The 20,057-nt window shown below is 55.0% G+C and overlaps 3 protein-coding genes across 4 annotated transcripts; all 3 read right to left on the reverse strand.

Annotated features, from left to right (window-relative positions):
* Positions 1-2,791: 2,791 nt before the first annotated feature.
* On the reverse strand, positions 2,792-4,292 carry APOC2 (apolipoprotein C2). Its single transcript, XM_059998925.1, has 4 exons — positions 4,183-4,292; positions 3,676-3,751; positions 3,346-3,505; positions 2,792-3,027 (listed from the first exon to the last, which is right to left on the reverse strand). Exons 2-4 carry the CDS (start codon positions 3,728-3,730, stop codon positions 2,937-2,939), a joined length of 306 nt encoding a protein of 101 aa, XP_059854908.1. The 5' UTR covers positions 3,731-3,751; positions 4,183-4,292; the 3' UTR covers positions 2,792-2,936.
* A 416-nt stretch (positions 4,293-4,708) lies between these two features.
* APOC4 (apolipoprotein C4) lies at positions 4,709-6,693 on the reverse strand. 2 transcript variants are annotated; one of them, XM_059998926.1, is made up of 3 exons: positions 6,456-6,693; positions 5,239-5,380; positions 4,709-5,006 (listed from the first exon to the last, which is right to left on the reverse strand). In XM_059998926.1, exons 1-3 carry the CDS (start codon positions 6,691-6,693, stop codon positions 4,850-4,852), a joined length of 537 nt encoding a protein of 178 aa, XP_059854909.1. In that variant the 3' UTR covers positions 4,709-4,849. The 2 variants fall into 2 exon arrangements, with proteins under 2 accessions (XP_059854909.1, XP_059854910.1); XM_059998927.1 differs by lacking the exon at positions 6,456-6,693 and adding an exon at positions 5,804-5,868.
* A 9,646-nt stretch (positions 6,694-16,339) lies between these two features.
* APOE (apolipoprotein E) lies at positions 16,340-19,124 on the reverse strand. The gene is made up of 4 exons (XM_060000836.1): positions 19,004-19,124; positions 18,146-18,211; positions 17,472-17,661; positions 16,340-17,193 (listed from the first exon to the last, which is right to left on the reverse strand). The coding sequence occupies exons 2-4, from the start codon at positions 18,186-18,188 to the stop codon at positions 16,476-16,478; spliced, it is 951 nt and encodes a 316-aa protein (XP_059856819.1). The 5' UTR covers positions 18,189-18,211; positions 19,004-19,124; the 3' UTR covers positions 16,340-16,475.
* Between the last annotated feature and the right edge of the window lie 933 nt (positions 19,125-20,057).

Here is a 20,057-nt window from a genome sequence, read left to right on the forward strand (position 1 = left end):
GCGTGCCGCAACTACTGAGCCTGTGCTCTAGAACCCGCGAACTCCATACTCCTGAAGCCCGCGCACCTAGAGCTGGTGCTCTGCAGCAAGAGAAGCCACCGCAGTGAGAAGCCCACCCACCCCAACGAAGAAAGCCCTCGCACAGCAACGAAGACCCAACGCAGCCAAATTAATTAATTAGTTAATTAATTAATTTTTTTAAAAGAAAACTTGCCCGGTCCCCTTCTCTTACAGACAACAATGACAGTAATAACGATTCTGTGAAATTGTAGACCCAGTCTTCAAGTCTAGGGATGAAATGAACATACTGATGAAGTCCCCCAGAAGATGGGCAAATTGAGATTTTTGTGGGCTTCTTTTTTAAAAGTACAAAATTACACGTACACATATAAGTAGAGAACCACAGAAAGCCCAGGCAGGTGAGGGGCTTTGAAACTCATCTTCTCCGGTTTCATTGTTACCCCATCTCTGCTCTCAGCTCTAGGTCCCCTAACGTCCTGTCTCATATACCGCAGAGTCCTGATCTGTTGGAACACTAGAGGCTCTTAGCTAGACTGTGACCTCAGATGGGGCCCTTGTAAAGCCCTCCCCCATGTCTGCTGAGTGACCAAGTAAATTCTTCCATTCCTACTAACTGTTAAGTGAATCACAGGCCAGACCCACACTGCGCTCCACTAGGGGACGCCCAACACCAACCAGAGGCTGGGATTTCAGGTTCTAAGGGGGCTGGGGACCTGAACTTCTCGGTCCTGAGGAGAATGGATTGGAGGTCCTGAGTTCTGGGGGAGGAGGAGTCTTGGGGCCTGGACTCCTGGGGTCCTGAAGGGAGTGGGACTGGGGTTGGGAGCCTGAGAAAGGAAGGCGGAGTCTGGGAGGTACAGCAGGATTGGTTGGAAGCAGAACTGGCCTGGGCAGTGGTTTGGTTTGGCTTGAGTCTGTGGGAAACAAGTGGACAGAGCAGGGATTGTTCCTCCAGGGTTCCCCCCTCCCCATCACCCATTGGGCTTGGCAGCCTCAGCTCTTCCCAGGCCCTGGGGACTTGGGGGCATTTCTCACAAGCCTTCCCCAAGGCCCCTGTTTTCTGCTAGATTCACAGCTGCCCAGCCCCAGAACCTGGGAAAACTGCCCCAAGAGTACTGAAAAGGCTGGCTGGAAGTTTATGCCAAGTCTGTTAGGAGAATAGAGGCCCCGCATCCTCAGAGGCCAATAGCCCCGCGCATAGGATTTGGCGGCCCAGGACCACTCTCTATTCCCTCCAGATGCAGGAGTCCAGGCTCTTAGCCCATCTAACCATGTGCCCCAGCACTGTCCTCTCTCAGACTGCAGGGCCTCTGCTCTTATTTGCACCCTGTGCTTTTGGCCTGTAATCCCCCACTGCCCAGATACCCTCTTCCATCTGCTCAGACCTGGGAGCCAAGTGAGTACTCCCCTCCCCCTCCTTGCCATCAACAGTAGTCCTTACCACACTGCATTGTGACGCATGCCCTGTGACCAGCCCAGCTGGGTCCTCTAGAGGGCTCTCCCCGTGCCCCAACCCAAGGTGGCCGCCCCCAGACCTTGAACTCACTTCCTCTCCTTTTCTTCATGGCCCGCATTGCTGTCTCAAGTTATCTTATCCATGGGTCCCCTTGTTCATCCTCTGCCTTCCACCCCCTCAGCCTCTCTATGTGTGGCTCAGGATGGATCAGAGCTCCTGGCCCTGAGTAGGAGCTCAGGAAGTGTTATTACTATTGCTAATAAGAAGAGAACAGCTAAAAAGCATACCACAAAACGGTAATCAATAAAACCATGTGATGGACTTCCCTGGTGGCGCAGTGGTTGGGAATCCGCCCGCCAATGCAGGGGACACGGGTTCAAGCCCTGGTCCAGGAAGATCCCACATGCTGCGGAGCAGCTAAGCCCGTGCGCCACACCTGCTGAGCCTGCGCTCTAGAGCCCACGAGCCACAACTACTGAAGCCCGCACACCTAGAGCCTGTGCTCCGCAGTGAAGAGTAGCCCCTGCTCACCACAACTAGAGAAAGCCCACGCACAACGAAGACTCAACGCGGGCAAAAATAAATTAAAACAAACAAAAAACGTGTGAAACTGGGTCAGGACCCAATCAGTACATTTTTGCGGGGGTCTTGTGAGGGCAGGTCTTTTCCCTGCCCTGTGAGGGCAGGTCTTTTCCCTGCTGTGTCTCCAGCACCTGGTTGTGTCTCAATAAATACACGTGGGACAAATGTATAGGAACTGGCACAGAGCACAGCGTTTACAGTTCTGTCCTCTCGGGTCTCAGCCAACCTGGGCGCTGCCTTGCCACGCTCAGCAATGACTCATGGGCACCGCTCTGCCCTCTGCCACAGGGCCACTGGACACCTCACTGCGATGGCACATTCAAAGTGTCAGCCCAGGACCCGGACATGGCCAGAGTCCACTGCAGATTAGCTATATCCATTTATCATTTTATAAATGAGAAAGCCGGGAGTTCCCTGGTGGTCCAGTGGTTAAGACTCTGTGCTTCCACTTCAGGGGGCATGGGTTCGATCCCTGGTCAGGGAATGACCACGCATGCCACATAGTGTGGCCAAAAAAAAAAAAAAGAAGAGAAAGCCAGACCTTGGTGAAAGGCAGTCTCCAATTATTGTTGTTATGATTATTCATTATTATTATTCACCTCTTTATTCCCATTGACCAGGTTAGGGCGATATACATAGAATAGACACTCAATAAATGTTGGCTGGACAGCATCAGATCCTCCATCTTGACCTTGAGGTCTCAGAAAAGCAACCATATCCGGAAGAATAAACTTGGCTTTTTTTTTTTTTATTATTGATAAGAAGTCAGGCTAGAGTTGGGAGCAGGATGCTGAGAGTTGCTAGGAAGTGGGATGGGGTATAGATCAGGGGACCCAAGGGGTTGCTGGGTCTCCCCCCGAGATTGGGGGCCCAGCTGTTAATGTTCTCCCTTCAGCAGAGAAATGACCTGGTCAGTAAAAATCCCTGCATAGGTGGTCACAGCTGCCGTGCTTTTGCTGTATATGTCCCTGGGGAGAAAGGACAGAAGGGCTGAGGAGGAGGGGCTGGGGGCTGGGACTCCTGGGTCTGAGGGAGGAGGGGCTGGGGCCCAGAATCATGTGTCCTGTGGGAAAACGTGGCTAGAACCCAAACTCCTGGATCCCTAAGTAGGACAGGGCTGGCATCTCAGAATCCCAGGTTCTACTGGGACTAGGGGCTGGGAGCTGAGATCTCTGGGCCTTGAGATACCAGGTCCAGGTTTGAACCTGGACTCCTGAGTCTGAGGGAGAAGGGGCTGGGGGCTGGGAGTCCCTGTTCCTGGGGTGGGGGTGGGAGGCGGGTGATACCTGATTTTCTCATCCATGGCGGGCAAGTATGTCTTCTTGTACAGGTTGTGGGCAGCTGCCTTGGCTCGATCCCAGTAACCTAAGAGTGATTCCTGCACCTTGGTGAGCACGGCAGGGCTGGCAGTCTCTTCCTGCTGGGTCACAGGGTCGCCCTGGACCTCTGCAGGAGGAGAGTGAGTTAGGGGAGCTGAGGGGCCTGCAGCAGCGGGAGAATGAGGCGGGGAAGGAGAGGAATGGGCAGGGGCAGGGCCAGACAAGAATTGGGCTGGGAAGATGCTTGGGGCTTATCCCTCCCCTCATAACCCCTCCTCTCCTACTGACCACACTCACCGAATCCCAACACCAGGAGGATGAGAAACAGAGCCAGGAAGTATCGGGTGCCCATGGTGTCAGGAGACCTGGAATGCTGAGGAGGGTGTGGGACAGGGCCACAGGAGGTGTCTAATCCTAGGGTCCCCTGCACTCAGGGATACCAGCCTGGGACCCCCCTCTCCCCTTCCCCCCCACCTGAGTCAAACCCCTAATGGCTTGACTTGGTTGACTTGGGCCTCACTTCCTAACATTCTCTGATGCTACTCCCGATGGCTGATTGTAACATCTTAATTTTTTTTTTTTTTTTTGGCAGCCCTGTGCTCTTGCAGGATCTTAGTTCCCCGACCAGGAATTGAAACCCGGCCGCAGAAGTGAAAGCCCCGAGTCCTCACCGCTGGACTGGCAGGGAATACTCTAAATTCCACGATTCTATCACTGGAATCTAATATCTTGACTCTTGCAGTTTCTGCTCTAACAATCTTGGCCACCTCCTGCAGTCCCCCACCCGCCATGTCCCTCTCTTACCGGACTCTGGCAGGCTGTCCTCACCAGCTCCAATCAGGCAGAGAAAGGCTTTATAGCGCTTGAGGTCCACCCCTTCACAGCCACCACCCCGACCTCAACGCCTAGGCCAAAGTCCTGGCCAACAGAACTGCTTGTGGGGGGTGGGGGGGAGGCTGCGGGCAGAGAGGGCAGTGACATCCCTGAGGTCAAGCCACAGGAAGCCTCCACTCTGAACATTCACCGCTGAGAGAGACAGGCCGGGTGGGGAGCGTGGAGGCGATGGGGGCTCTGGGTGCCCGCCGGGCATGAGGCCTGGGGTCTCCATCCCGTGCGAGGTGAACGCAGAGCGCTGAAGGAGGGGCCGCTGGGGGGGCTTGTTAACCCTGCCTGGTCTCCAGCCTTCACCCTCCACCCCAAACTGAGAAGCCTGAGGTCTTCTGCGCCGCCCACAAGCCTGCAGTGGTGGGTCTCAACACTGGGGGAGCAGGGTCATTCCCCCCCCACCGGCCCCCACTCCTTCCCCCGCCCCCACTGTCGCTCCCCTGCCACGTGTGTCACTTCGTGTTGTCACTTCCTCTACTCCTTAACCTCCGGGGGGCAGATGGGGTGGGGTTATCTCTGGCAGCATCCGGGAGGGACTGGGACAGGGACAGAGGAGAACTTCTTTATTGCAGAGGCTGTGAACACTTTAATCCCAGTAGCTGTCCCTGCAGAGCAGCTGGGGACACAGGTCGTAGGCCTTGTTCAGGAGGCTGTCCTTGGAGCTGTGGAGCCAGGCCTGGGTGTGGGAACCCAGGTCCCCCAGGTGGTCATCATGCACAAAGCCCTGGAAGGCCCTGGGGCCCCTGTGGACATCACAGTGGAAAGTCCAGCTACCCCCCGAGACTTCTGCCCCATTGACCCCTTCCTCCCTCTGACCCAGGAGTCCCTGCTCTCACCTCTTACCCTCTACCCCTCTGGGACCCAGGGGTCACAGCCCTGCCCCCGCCCTGTCCTGCTCCCTGGGAACCCATGAGTTCCGGCCCTGCCCCTCCTCCCTCAGACTCAGGCCCCCAGCCCCGTTCTGTGCACACGCACCAGAACCACTGCCAGCTCTCTCTTGTCCTGGTCACGAGCGACTCCATCCACTCCTTCATCTTGCCCGGAACCAGGCTCCAGGAACTACTGGCCGGCTCTGGCGAGGGGCTCGAGGTTCCCCCAGGCCCTTCTTGCTGACATGCTAGATGGGATCAGAGGGCAACTTGGGACGGCTGGGACCCCAGAACCCTTCCATCTCCTTTTCCCTCCATGCTCACCGTCACCGTGGCTCCTGCCGGTCCTCTCATCGCCTTCTATGTCCCTCTTGCCCCTCGCCCCCCTTCAGCCAGCGGTCATCTCCTTTCACTATCTGTGCCCGGGAGCCCCGTCACCCCTGCGTCTGCCTGGGGTTTCCTCCCTCAGTCTGTAACGCCGCCTCTCTGCCCCCTGCCCCGCTCCTGATGCCTCCCTCACTTCCTGATCTTGCCGCCCCCTCCGTCCTCCTGTGACTCCCGCACGTTTTGAACAACCTCCGCAGGCAGTGAAGGATGTCCCCGGGGATGGAGGTTGGCAAGGCCATATGTCAGGCTGGTGGGCCAGGGGTTCTGCCAGGAATCATACACACCTGTCTGTCCAGCACCCATGCACCTGGGCAAAGCCTCACCTACAGAGACCAGCCATCACACGGGTACACGGGTACACATGTGTACAGAGGCACCCATGTGACCTGTGGTGTGCCCTTGGCCAATGACTTAACCTCTTCAAGACTCAGTTTCCTCTTCTGTAGAATGGGATAATGACAGGTCCTAGCTTATAGGGTTATTGTGAGAGTTAGGGGTTAACATGTAGAAGGCACTTGCACCGGTTTCCTGCACATCGGATGCACTGCATATATATATATACACACAATTTAAATACATGTGCAGAACCCAGACATACTCACACACCAGTACACACAGATACCCTTCCACATGCCCAGACTGTCAAATCTTTTGCATAAATACCCCCTAAAGACACACATGTGCGCACAAGCATACAAATGCATGTTCACAGACTTAACATGTTTACCATGACTGCATACTCGTCTGCTGACACACGCACAAATGCATATCCACGATCACTGTCATCTGTACCAACCCCGTGTACACTGTTCACTCATGGCCGCCCGTGACACACACCCCCAGACACACACGCGCATCTGCACGCCTCACAGCTGGTCACACTCACACCCCATGCTGCATCGGGGTCCCCACACTCGCCCACCTACTCCTCCTCACCCACGACACAGGCCAGGACCAGGACGCAGAAGCAGAGGGAGGACAGGGCCCGGGACCTGCATCCAGGGAACAACATTTCTGGGGGCCTCTGTCCCTCTGTCCTTCTGTGCTCAGCTCTCTGAGCTGGGGGAGGGGGAGGCTGCGCTGAGCAGAGCCCTCCCCTGGCCGCCTCCCCACGCCCCTTGGCAGGGACTTCAGATAGAGAGGGGCCCAGGTGACGGTGATGATCCGAGGCCATGCCCGCCCCTGCTGGCCTTCTTCCTTTCTCCTTCCTATCCTCCCACCACCCTAAACTGACAGGGGAAGATTAGCCTCCTGTGCTGAACTGGGTTCACATTCTGGCTCCACCTCGTGTGACAGCCCCTCTTTTGGGCCTCAGTTCCCTCCTCCGTAAAATGGGCTCACAGTCCATACTTTAGGACGTTAATTAAATGATGTGAGAACAAGGGAAATTCTTTTTTTTTTTTTTTTGGCTGCATTGGGTTTTCGTTGCTGACGCAGTCTTTCTCTAGTTGCGGCGAGCAGGGGCTACTCTTCGTTGTGGTTCGCGGGCTTCTCATTGCGGTCGCTTCTTTTGTTGTGGAGCACGGGCTCTAGGTGCGCAGGCTTCAGTAGTTGTAGCACACGGGCTCGGTAGTTGTGGCACACGGGTTTCGTTGCTCCGCAGCATGTGGGATCTTCCCAGACCAGGGATCGAACCCGTGTCCCCTGCATTGGCAGGTGGATTCTTAACCACTGCGCCACCAGGGAAGTCCTCAAGGGAAATTCTTAATGTGGAGTCTGGCAACACAAGTGCTCACAGATCAGACCTGTTTATCATTATTTCTTTTGTCTCTGAGATCCGTTGGCCACTGGACTACAGGGCCAGACACACCTTCACTGCGTGACCAGGGCAAATACATTCACTTCTCTGGGCTCAGTGTTTTCATCTGTAAAATGGGGATGGTAGTAAGTGCCTACCTCCCAGAGTCCACATGAAGGCTGGGTGAGGCCCTGTGAGGGAGAGATTAGTGAGAGGTTGTCAACATCAGGCTTGGGCCAAACACCAGCCAGAAAGAAAATGAGCCTTTTTCTCCCAGAGGACCCAGCCATGAGCCGGGGTGCACAGTTTAGCCAGGGAACCATGGGCTGGCTTCCTTGCTCTAAGGTTGTCAGATAAAATACAGGACGCCCTGTGATATTTGAATGTCAGATAAATAATGAATCTTTTTTAATTAATTGATTTATTTTAAAAAATTGGGGGGGCATGCACAGCATGGGGCATCTTATTTCCCCAACCAGGGATTGAACCTGTGCCCCCGCAGTGGAAGCACAGAGTCCTAACCATTGGACCGCCAGGGAAGTCCCATGAATCTTTTTTTAGTCTAAGTATGTCCCATGCAATATTTGGGAATTATACTCTTATTTATTTGTTGTGTATCTGAAATTCAAATCTAACTAGGCATTCTATATACTTTTTCAATATTTATTTTTTTATTTATTTTTGGCTGCCTTGGGTTTTAGTTGCGGCGCGCGGCATCTGTCATGGCGGCACGCGGGCTTTTAGTTGCCCTGCAGCATGTGGGATCTTAGTTCCCCGACCAGGGATCGAACCCTCATCCTCTGCATTGGAAGGCGGATTCTTAACCACTAGACTACCAGGGAAGTCCCACATCCCATATTTTTATGTGGTGAATCTGACAACTTTGGCCACAACCTGGATGATTGTACAGGACAAATCCAGAGGCTTCCAGAAGAATGCTGTCCATTCCAATGGCCCCAGCGTGGGCTCTAGCACACAGTAGTTGCTCAACGAATGCTCCCTGGAGTTCCTCACTGACACTAATCAGCAAAATAAAATCTCCTGGAGTTTCTGTTTGGGATGCTGAAAACATTCTGCAAATGGACAGTGGTAAGGGTTGCACAAGATTGTGAATGTAGTCAATGTCACTGAACCGTACACCTAAAAGTGGTTAAAATGGTAAACTTGATGTTATGTATTTTACCATAATAACAAAAGAAAAAGGAAACACCCACTTTGCATGGTGTTAGGAGAAGCAGCATGGTGTTGGGTTCACAGTCCGGCTCCACCTCCTTCCTGCTGTGTGACCTGGTGTATGTTGCTTGATGTCTCTGGGCCTGTTTCTCCGTCCAGGAACCAGAGTCACGTTCCTACACAGGAGAGTAAAGCAGGTCGTTTACCTAAAGTGCCTCGAGCAACAGGAGACGTGCAGCAGAGCCGTGCTGCCAACGCCAGCCGCTATTCATTAAGCTTGTGTTTCCCGCGCGCTCACTACACAGCAGATGCCGCCGCAAGGCTTCAGCGCATGAATTCACTGAAAACGTCAGACCTTATGAAGTGGGCATCTTTTTCATTCCCATTTTACGTATAAGGAAACTGAGGCTGTGGGGGTGGGGCTCCCCAGCCACCAAGTGGTGAATCTGAACCCAGCCCTTTCATACTTCGCTAGCCGTTTCTGGCTAGCTAAGCCAGAAACGACCTCTGCCCTCACCTCCCCACCCCGATTCTAGAGGGCAAGAAAGAGGTTGAAGCAGGGCCAGGGTTGGGTGGGCCCGGGGGAGGGGGGAAAAGGCCTCTGACCCTGCCCTGGCTCCAAGGTCAGCATGAGCTGTTTGCTGCTTGCAGTGTTTGCCCATCTGTTATCCAGGGCAGGAATGGGCTGAAGGTCGTTCGGGGTGGACCTCAGAGGCAGCTCAAAAACAACAGCAGTTGGGAGGTGGGGGCAGAGAGGTCACAAGGAGGGACTGGGGGCTGGGAGCGGTGGGCCTTGAGACCCCAGCATGTGTGTCTGGGGACAGGTAGCATCTCGGAGCCTGCACCTCTGTGTCCACAAGATCGTCAGTCGCACCACCAGACTCCCAAATCACTCTCTCCACGCCAGGGTCCCTGCTTCAGTCTGGACCCCATCCCCTCTCCCCTGAATCCCTGCAGCCACCTCCCTTCCAGCATCCCTCACCACTCACCTCCCTGGCTGCTCTGGGCTGTGGCAGAGAAATCGGGGGGTGGAAGACAGGTTGCTCTGTCCCCTCATTTATCTCTTCTTTCTGCCTTTGTCTGGAAGATCTCCATTCATTTTTTAAAAATTGAGATATTCAAAAAAACCCAAACAACAACAAAAAATTGAGATGTTCACATACCATAATTGTCACCCTTTGAAGGTGTACAATTCAATGATTGTTGGTATATTTGCAAAGTCTGCAACCATCACCACTACCTAATTCCAGAACATTTCATCACCCCAAGAGGGAACCCCACACCCTTTAACCCTCACTCCCACCCGCTTCTCCCCAAGGCAGGGCAACCACTAATCAGCTTTCTGTCTCTATAGATTACCCAGTTCTGGACATTACATATGAATAGAGTCATATAACATGTGGTCTTGGGGCTTCCCTGGTGGCGCAGTGGTTAAGAATCCACCTGCCAATGCAGGGGACACCATAAGGATTTGACTTACATACATCATGAAATGATTATCACAAGTTTATTAAACATCCATCATTTCGTATAGATACAAAATTAAAGAAATACAAAAAAAACTTTTGTGATGAGAACTCTTAGGATTTACTCTCATAATAACTTTCATATAACACACAGCAGTTTTTTTTAAAATTTTAAAAACTCCCAAGGTGATTCCTTTTTTAAAATATTAATTAATTAATTTATTTATTTATGGCTGCGTTGGGTCTCGGTTGCTGCACGCAGGCTTTCTCTAGTTGCAGTGATGGGGGGCTACTCTTCATTGTGGTGTGTGGGCTTCTCACTGCAGTGGCTTCTCTTGTTGCAGAGCATGGGCTCTAGAGCACAGGCTCAGTAGTTGTGCCGCATGGGCTTAGTTGCTCCGCGGCATGTGGGATCTTCCCGGACCAGGGCACGAACCCGTGTCCCATGCATCGGCAGGCAGACTCTCAACCACTGTGCCACCAGGGAAGCCCCTTGTTTTTTAAATAAATTTGTTTATTTTATTTATTCTGGGCTGTGTTGGGTCTTTGTTGCTGTGCCCAGGCTTTCTCTAGTTGCGGCAAGAGGGTCTACTCTTCGTTGTGGTGCGCGGGCCTCTCATTGCGGAGCACGGGCTCTAGGCACGCAAGCTTCAGTAGTTGGGGCGCACGGGCTCCGTAGTTGTGGCTCACGGGCTTAGTTCCTCCACGGCATGTGGGATCTTCCCAGACCAGGGCTCGAACCCGTGTCCCCTGCATTAGCAGGCGGATTCTTAACCACTGTGCCACCAGGGAAGCCCCCCTGTGTGTCTTTTGAGTCTTTAACCTGAGCGATGTTTTGGAATTTAGGAAAATGCTTGGGAAATCATTTGATTGGTTCCAAGGTGAAAAAAAAAAAAAAATTGACCAAGTTAAAAGTTAGCAATTTTGAACTTTTTTTTTTTGGCTGCACCGCTTGGCATGCGGGATCTTATAGTTCCCCGACCAGGGATCGAACCCGCTCCCCCTGCGTTGGAAGGTCCAGCCTTAACCACTGAACCTTCAGGGAAGTCCAAAAGTTAGTATTTTTTAAAATGAAATTGCTACAGAATATACCCACATACTAACTAGCCAACAGCAGTGTGACTCCTCATAGGAATTATATATAATAAGGGACGTGGGTGCATTTTAATATGCTGGACGTAATGCCAGTGGGGCCTGGGGCCAGGTGTGTGTGCATAGCTGTAGCCCATATGATAGGCAGGGTGATTCGGCAGGGGAGGAAATCAGTCAGGATGTGGCCCCAGGATCCCCACCTGGGTTCAAATCCCGTCTCTAATCACTTTGGGCTTTGGGATGTCTGACAAGTGACTTTAGCCTTCTGTGCCTCAGTTTCTTCCTTTGTAAAGTAGGAGCAGTGACAGTATCTGCCTCAGACGGGTTTTGTGAAACTGCCACATTTAGTTTAGGTTTTGTTTTGTTTCTGATTTAGCATACTTGTTTCACCTAATTTTTTAAAAAATTTATTTATTTATTTTTGGCTCGGTTGGGTCTTCTTTGCTGCACGCAGGCTTTCTCTAGTTGCGGTGAGCGGGGGCTACTCTTCGTTGCAGTGCATGGGCTTCTCATTGCTGTGGCTTCTGTTGTTGTGGAGCGTGGGTTTTAAGTGCGTGGGCTTCAGTAGTTGTGGCGTGCAGCCTCAGTAGTTGTGGCACACGTGCTTAGTTGCTCCACGGCATGTGGGATCTTCCCGGACCAGGGATCGAACCCGTGTCCCCTGCACTGGCAGGCGGATTCTTAACCACTGCGCCACCAGGGAAGCCCCAAGACCACATGTTATATGATTCCATTCATATGTAATGTCCAGAATTGGGAAATCTATAGAGACAGAAAGCTGATTAGTGGTTGCCCTGCCTTGGGGAGAAGGGGATGGGAGTGAGGGTTAAAGGGTGTGGGGTTTCCTTTCTGGGTGATGAAATGTTCTGGAATTAGATAGTGGTGATGGTTGCAAACTTTGCAAATATACCAACAATCATCGAATTGTACACCTTCAAAGGGTGACAATTATGGTATGTGAGTCTCAATTTGTTGTTGTTTGTTTTGTTTTTTGAATATCTCAATTTCGTTGCGTTAAATATCTCAACGCAACTCGCTGCGTTGTCTTCACGACTTGACTCAACCACGTTACTCCTCTGATGATGGAAAGGAATCTGATGCGGCCTGGGGCCGCCTGGGCTGGGGCTGGGAGTGCCCAAAAGAGGGTCAAGTGTGCAAAAATTTTCAAAATGGAAGCCCTTTAGGATGAGATTCCAGGGATGGGAAAGGAGATCCTTGAATGTGTTTCTGGGGGTCATGGTGTTAGAATGCGGCGAGGGGTACCAGAACCCCCAGATCAGGCTCAAGATGCTGAGAATTGCCTTGCTCTCAGCACCGGACTGGTCCCCCGCCCTTTCAAGGCCGTAAAAGCAAGCCAGCCAATCCCGGAGGAGCAAGACTGAAGACGTCATCGGTTGCTAGGGCTCCCCTGGGCAGATTGCCACCCACTGGACTAGCCTTTAGGGAACGCTGAAACTCAGCTGGGCGGGTAGAGATGGGGGCAATTGGGGGATGACATGGGAACCAGGGCACAGAAGGGGCCCCAGAGTTCCCAAGGGTCATCTAAGCCTGTGCCCCAGGCCCATGACAGCGTCACTCTTCCAAATCTCAAACTCTCAGTGTCCCATCCCACTTTAACCTCCCAAAACCACAAAGAGAGCCACCGTCACGACCAGGAGGGACAGAAGGAGCCTTGTGGTGGGGTGGGGCCAGAGAGGCACTCCGAATGTTCCTTCCTGGGCACTGAGGCCGGCTTGGGTGGCCTGGCCCGGGACCTTTTTGAGGCGGGGGGTGGGGGGTAGGGGGGTGGTCAAGTTAATCTCCCTCACCCTAAGCCTCACCTGGCCACGTGCCTCCCTGTGCCCACCCACCTCTCTTCCTTCACCCCTCCCTCGTGGTGGTGGGGACCAGGTGGGGCACAGGGCTGAAGCCTTAGGCCCAAAGCGTCTTGCTCTTCAGCACCTGCACCTCCAACTTTCCCTGACTGTTGGGGACCCCCAGCTGCCAGAGTCCCTTCCCCACTCAGGGGACAGCCTTCCCCTCTCCCTGTGCCCTCTTCCCTTATGGGTCTTCATACCTTTCTCCCAGCCTCAGTGGGTGTCTCTTGGTAACCCTCAATAACTCCCTAACTCAATTCACACTGTGTCCCCAGGCCACCTCTACCGTCCCCTCCCCCTTCTCAGCAGGCCTCTTCAGCTCAGGGGAATCTGGGGTCACACAGTCTGCCTCCACACTCCTGCCCACCCCATGCCACCTCCAACGTCACTCTCATACTAGCTCTTCTATTCCCCCACCTTTCTGCCTCTGGGAGACTCCCAAACCTCCCTGGATGCTCTCTGGGGTCTCTATTCCCCCAATCTCCCTTTTGGACAGAGGTCTTTTTTTTAAATTTAATTTAATTTTTATTTTTGGCTGCCTTGGGTCTTCGTTGCTGTGTGTGGGCTTTCTCTAGTTGCAGCGAGTGGGGTCTACTCTTCGTTGCAGTGTGTGGGCTTCTCACTGCGGTGACTTCTCTTGTGGGGCACGGGCTCTAGGCACATGGACTTCAGTAGTTGTGGCGTGTGGGCTCAGTAGTTGTGGCTCATGGGCTATAGAGCGCAGGCTCAGTAGCTGTGGCTCACGGGCTTAGTTGCTCCGCAGCATGTGGGATCTTCCCGGACCAGGGCTCGAACCCATGGCCCCTGCACTGGCAGGCGTATTCTTTACCACTGAGCCACAAGGGAAGCCTGAGAGGTCTTTTCAACCTGTCAAAAGTGCAAAATCTCAGCTGCCAGGCTCCCGATGTGTGCCCCTCCAACCACTCCACCAGAAACTCCCTTCTCTCTGCTTCCCCACTGTCCAAGCCTCCAGGGCCCCTGTAAACGCCCCATCTGCTCTTGTGCACCCTCTCTGGCCGCTCCGCACACCAAGCACCACCGCCCTTTCCTTCCACCACATCAATCCCTCAGGGCTGCCGTCCCCCTTCCTACCAGCTGCCTTTTTTTTTTGGCTGCATCGGGTCTTCGTTGCTGCACACAGGCTTTCTCTAGCTGTGGTGAGCAGGGGCTACTCTTCGTTGTGGTGCGCGGGCTTCTCATTGCGGTGGCTTCTCTTGTTGTGGAGCACTGGCTCTAGGCGCGCGGGCTTCAGTAGTTGTGGCTCGCGGGCTCTAGAGTGCAAGCTCAGTAGTTGTGGCACGCAGGCTCAGTAGTTGTGGTGCACAGGTTTAGTTGCTCTGCAGCATGTGGGATCTTCCCGGACCAGGGCTCGAACCCGTGTCCCCTGCATTGGCAGGCGGATTAGTTAACCACTGCACCACCAGGGAAGTCCCATCCCAGCTGCCTTTGACTGCTAATGAACCCTAGCCGCTGGGGGAGGGTGGCCCTGGCCCCAGACTCCAGGTTGGCTGGCCTCGTGTCCCCACACGCACGTATCAGCCTTGGGGTGAGGGGGATGGTTGTGAAAGGGAAGCACAGACACCACCCTGGCGGGATTGCAACAGCCCTCCGGCCAGCTCCATGCTGCCAATCCCTGTTGGCCCCTCAGCAGCCTTCCCAGACATCTGCTTCCTCTGTGAGCCCCCAGCGTTCCCCACACATCCCCCAAATGTCTCCTCTCCTCCTCACCCCACCCCACGAGACCAGAACGCCAACTTCAGTTTGCCAGTCTCATCCTCATGTCAGCTGTAGGAGTTTCTGTTTACAGATGGGGCAACTGGGGGGTAGCCAAGAACATTCAACGGCTCAGTGAGAGGCTCGAAGTGTCCTCCCCTTCTTTGTCCGTCATCTTCTCCCTCCCCTTCCTGGACTTCAGGCTGTCTCTCTGGATCCCTGCTGGGGTCAGCCTCCACCCCACAGCATCCCGTTCCAGCCTCCTTTCACAAAACTAACCGGGGTGGGGGGCTGCTGCAGTGAGGCGGGACACCCTCTCCGCTTAGCCGGCTTCATACCGAATTCAAGATTCAGATCTTCAAGTGGGCGATATGGCTGACGCCCCCGCCCTCACTGACATCTGGGAAACAGGTTCAGGGGACTTGGCCCCAGGTCCTGGGCACAGTGAGTCAGCAGAAACTTGGGTGGGACTAGGCCCCCTGCCTCTGAGCCCACAGATAACCTCCCCTCCTTCCTCGGCCCCAAGGGTGAATCATCTGGTGGGGGCGAGGGGGGGGGCTGATTCCACAAGGGCAAGCGAGGCAGCTTGGGCGAGGCTCGGAGTGCAGAGTATGTTGGAGCCAAAGCAGGCAGAAGTCGGCCTGGGAGATACAAGTCCTGGCCCGTCCCTGTGATGGGAACCTTGTTCTGCTCCTCGGAGAACTGAGGACGTGAGAGGGGAGAGCGCCCGGCATCTCCAGGCTCCAGCCACGCTTCTCTGTGTGTCAATTTCCAAGTGGATTGTCCAGCCCTAAACGCCAAGGGGCCTGCTGCAGACCCTCGCAGAGTGTGCCTCTCTCGGCAGCCCGAACCCGGCAGCCTGAACCCAGCACCCGGTAGGCTCGTCAGGGTAGACCAGAGGCTAACCAACCAGCCGGAGGAGACAAGGAACAAGAATGAGGGGAGAAAGACAAATGCAACAAAATGGTGGCGAGGACAAACCCGGATGAGGAAGGGAAAAAAGAAATAAGCAGGACCAGGGGCAAGAGAAACTGGAGGAGGGAGAGAGAAAAGACAGAGGTGGAGGAAAAGAGGAAGCTGGAAAAACGAAGCCTCTCTGGGACAGCGGGATGGAGACAAAGCCCAGGAGAGGGAAGAAAGCCGAATTAGATTAGACAGGAGGGAGAATGAGAGAGGGGGAAAAAAAAAAGTGAAAATGGCTCACAATTAATGACAGCGATCTTAGGTCTTTTGAGTCACAGGCTATGAAGCAGGTATTGTGAAGCTGGGCCCCTGGAGGCTCAGAAAGGTTGCTTTTTAATTTTTAAAATATTAATGAATTCATTTTATTTTGGGCTGGTCTTCGTTGCTGCACGTGGGAGATCCCACTGTGGACCATGGGGCTCAGTTGCCCCACGGGCATGTGGGATCTTAGTTCCCCGACCAGGGATCGAACCCGCATCCCCTTAACCACTGGACCGCCAGGGAAATCCCTCAGAGGCGTTGCTTTTTTGCCCACAGTAGTCAGGGGCAACTGTAGGGTTTAACCCACCGGTGGATTGGTTCCAGAACCACATCTCAGAGACAGAAGGGTAAGAGAGGCAGGGAAGAGAGTGAGCAGAGATGGAAGAAAAAAGGAGACTCAGAAAGGGGCAGAAGGAAGCAAAGACAGACTTCGAAGAGACAAAGAAACAGACACACACAGGCAGAGGGGGCAGGACGGAGCGCTGCACGGCCGGTGTGGGGAAGGAACGAGAAACTGAGGCTTGAGCTGTGAGAAATCACACACGGACGCCCAGCAGCTGCCGTGAAGCTTGATGAAACTTTATTAAGCTAGGGCCCACCGGGAGGACAGCTGGGGCAGGGACAGGGTCTCCTGTAGGCTGGGGGGACGTGGGGCCAGCGCAGGAGCGGGCCTCCCAGGGGGATGCGCGGGCACTCAGTTATTCTCGATGGGCGCAGAGGTGGGGCTGGTGGCCATAGCCAACTGCACTTTCTCCACCAGCCCAGCCCACTGGCGCTGCATGTCTTCCACCAGAGGCTCGAACCAGCTCTTGAGGCGGGCCTGGAAGGCCTCCGCTTGCAGGCGCATCTGGCTGCCCTGCTCCTCCACCTTGGCGCGCACCTCCTCCAGCTGCTCGCGCATCTCCTCCAGGTGGTCCCGGGCCTGGGTGCCCATCTCCTCCATCCGCCCGCGCAGTTTCTGGTGCCAGGCCTCGGCGCGCTCCCTCAGCGTCTGGCTGGCCAGGGTTCCCACGGTGGCGGCCCGCACTCGTCCCTGCTCCACCAGGGGCCCAAGGCGCTCGCGGATGGCGCTCACGCTGCGCTCTGAGCCCTCGAGCGCCCCCGCGCGGTACACGACCAGGCGCTTCTGCAGGTCCTCGGCGTCGCGGAGCAGCCGTTTGCGCAGCTTGCGCAGGTGGGAGGCCAGGCGGCCACGCAGCTCGTCGGTGGTCTGGCCCATCATGGCCTGCACCTCGCTGCGGTACTGCGCCACGCGACTGCGCACGTCCTCCATGTCAGAGGCCAGCCGGGCCTGCGCTGCCTGCAGCTCCTTGGACACACGGGCCTGCGTCTCCTGGGCTATGGGGCCCAGCTGCCCCTCCAGCTCCTCCCTATAGGCCTTTACCTCCTTCATGGTCTCGTCCATCAGCACCCTAAGGGGCGAGAAGGAGGGAGCATGGGCGTGAAGAGAGCGGAAGAGGGATCCTGAGCTAGAGACGGAGAGGAACACGCCAGAGACAGGAAGGGTCGAAAAACAGAATCAGAGAGGTAAAGCCAGGAGCTAAAAAGGGAAAGAAAGCAAGAAGTGAAGAGAGATCCAGACCACCAAGAGTTGGTGATGGGGACAGAAAGAAACCCAGACCACTGGAAGCTGAGGGTCTGGAACGCACTGCCTACCAGGAGGGTCAGGGGCCAAGGCAGGGGCACTCACGTCAGTTCCTGAATGACCTGGGTGCTGAGCAGTTCCTCCTGCACCTGGTCAGACAATGTCTGCACCCAGCGCAGGTAATCCCAGAAGCGGCCCAGCGCCTGCTCCCAGGGCTGGCTGCCCTGCCACCGGGGCCACTCCCGCCCCAGCTGCACCTCGGGCTCCGGCTCTGGCTCCACTTCCGCCTGGCATCCTGCACGGAGCAAGTTCACAGCAGTCAATGTCCTCCTCTGTCCCCTCCAGGCACACAGTACCTGGTACAGAGTGGGTGCTCCACAAAGGCTGGTGGGCTTCATCAGAGCACTGGTGGGCAGGGAGGAGGTGGAGGGACACCCAGCTTGTTTTAATCACTTGGCAAGCATTGATTGTGTGTTCCATGCACCGCCATGCTGGGGTGATGGAGAATAAAACTAATCACAGCTGACGCTTAACTACTGCTCACTACCTGCCCGACAGCAAAGGATCAGAAACTGTTACAACTCTCATTTTAAGGATGGGGAAGCTGAGGCTCAGAGCGAATAAAACAGCTGCTCAGAACGAATGAATGTCGGAGAGACCTCAGACCTGGAGAGATAGACCAGCAAAAGAGGGGACCCAGGGACGGGAAGAGGGCAAGGGGTACGGCTGAGGATGGGAGGGGGAGGGGCAAGGAACCTAAGCAAACCCCATCCCCATACCTGCCAGGAGCGTGATCACCAAGGCGACCCACAGAACCTTCATTTTCTGGCTTGCGATTGGCCAACCTGGGGGAGGGAGACATTGTCACTCAACAGCAGTGGGGACTCCTCCCACTCAGAGCCCCGCCCCATCAGGTCTCGGCCCTCAAAGCCTTGCACCCCATAGCTAATCCAATCACAAATAGTTACGAAGCGGCCCGGCCCCTTCATTGTCTATTTAATTCCCATTGTCTTCTCCTATCTCCCCATCCTCAGGCGGTCGCTGCCAAAAATTCTATCCCTCTCTCCCAGGGTTCAAATTCCACTCACCCCACCCTCCCCTCCACCCCGGAGTTCCCTGTGAGCCCCAACTGGACTTTCTAAGTTCCAACCTCGCATTCCTCATCGTACCTTCACATTCTAAGCTCCAACTTCACAGCTAAACGGTATCTTCCACATATTCGCTAATTTAATCCTCATTCAAAAGTCCTTCAACCGACGCTCTAGCTACCCTGCCGACACCCCGGGTCGCCGCCACCCCTGCGCCTCCCACGAACGGAGATCTTAGGATGATGGGGGCACTCAGTAGGTGCTCAATAAACGACAGTGACAATTGGTGGGCTCTTGCTATGGCTCGTCTGGTTTTCCTACAGGTCCAGCTGCTCCCCTGACCCCACCTTCCAGTCCAGACGGGATGCCCCTGCTGCCCCCCCTTCTTCTAGGTCCAGTCCCCTGCCTCTGGCCTCATCCCCTGCTCCTGCTTCTGTCCTGGCCCGGGCGTAGGACCGCCACCTCCTCCTCCCCCCACCCCGTGCACCCCCAGCCCATCCCCCACAGAAGCCCTGAGCTGGACTTTGCGCCCCCAGCTCTGCTTCTCACCCGTTCCCGGGGAATGGTGTCCTTCGCTTCCTCCGGGGCTGAGTAGGAGTCAGGGATCCCAGGTTCGTCCAGTTATAGGGCTCCCCCTGCCCCGCCCACTCCTCCAGATCTAGGGCAAGCTGGGCCAGCCCCTGTCAGGTCACGAGGTGGGCTCTCCTCCCCCTCCACACACAGCAGGGAGGCGGAGGGGGGTGGGGCTTGGAGGCTAGCAGCTCCCACTCCCAGCCTCCGTGAAAAGAGATGACATCTCACCCAGTAACTCAGGCGCCTTCCTCCATTCTGGTGGGTGGGTGAGTTGGGGGCAGGGTGCTGGGCATGGAAGGGGAAGCAGGCGGCTGCCCGGAACACCCATTCCCTGTTCCTCTCTTTTCCAGCGGATGGATGAATAGAATTTGAGGAAAGGGCTGGGGGCCCAAAATCCTGGGTCCGAGGAAGAAGCGGGGCTGCGGTCTGGGATTTCTGGGTTGGGGGAGAAAGGAGCTGGAGGCCCAGACAGAAATGGCATGGGAGTTCTGGGGACAGTGTAAGGCATCTGGTAACAGCCCAGGCTTTGAGAGTGAAACCTGGGTTTTAAGCCTAGCTCCCTCTTGGGCTGTGACCTGGGGCACGGGTGAATGCCTCTCTGAGTCCCCTTCCCCATTTGTGACTTGGAAATCCAGCATTTCTCCCCAACACAAGCATCGTGGATTCCAGGAATCGGTGCGTGTTGTAACTTCCGCAGGGCTTGAAGCATTCGTGTTGTGTTGCCTGGTTAGGACTGTGGACTCCGGAACCGAACTGTCCGGGCCTGAATCCAGGCTCTGCCGGTTGCCATCTGTGTGACCTTGAGCAAATGACCTAGCCTCTCTGAACATCCAGTTTCTTGGTCCACAAAACCGGGAAAACAGTTGCACCTAACACCGTCGTTCGGCGAAGCAACAGGCTACTACTATATGTAGGAAGTACTGAGCAGTTCCTCGCAAACAGCAGGCCCTGAGTTGGAGTTAGCTTCTGTGATGCGCCACAGTGGGCCCTTACTGTCCCCTCCCTCCTTAGCACCTCTGTGACATGAACG

Source organism: Delphinus delphis, chromosome 20, assembly GCF_949987515.2.
Source record: "Delphinus delphis chromosome 20, mDelDel1.2, whole genome shotgun sequence".
Classification (NCBI taxonomy): Eukaryota; Metazoa; Chordata; class Mammalia; order Artiodactyla; family Delphinidae; genus Delphinus; species Delphinus delphis.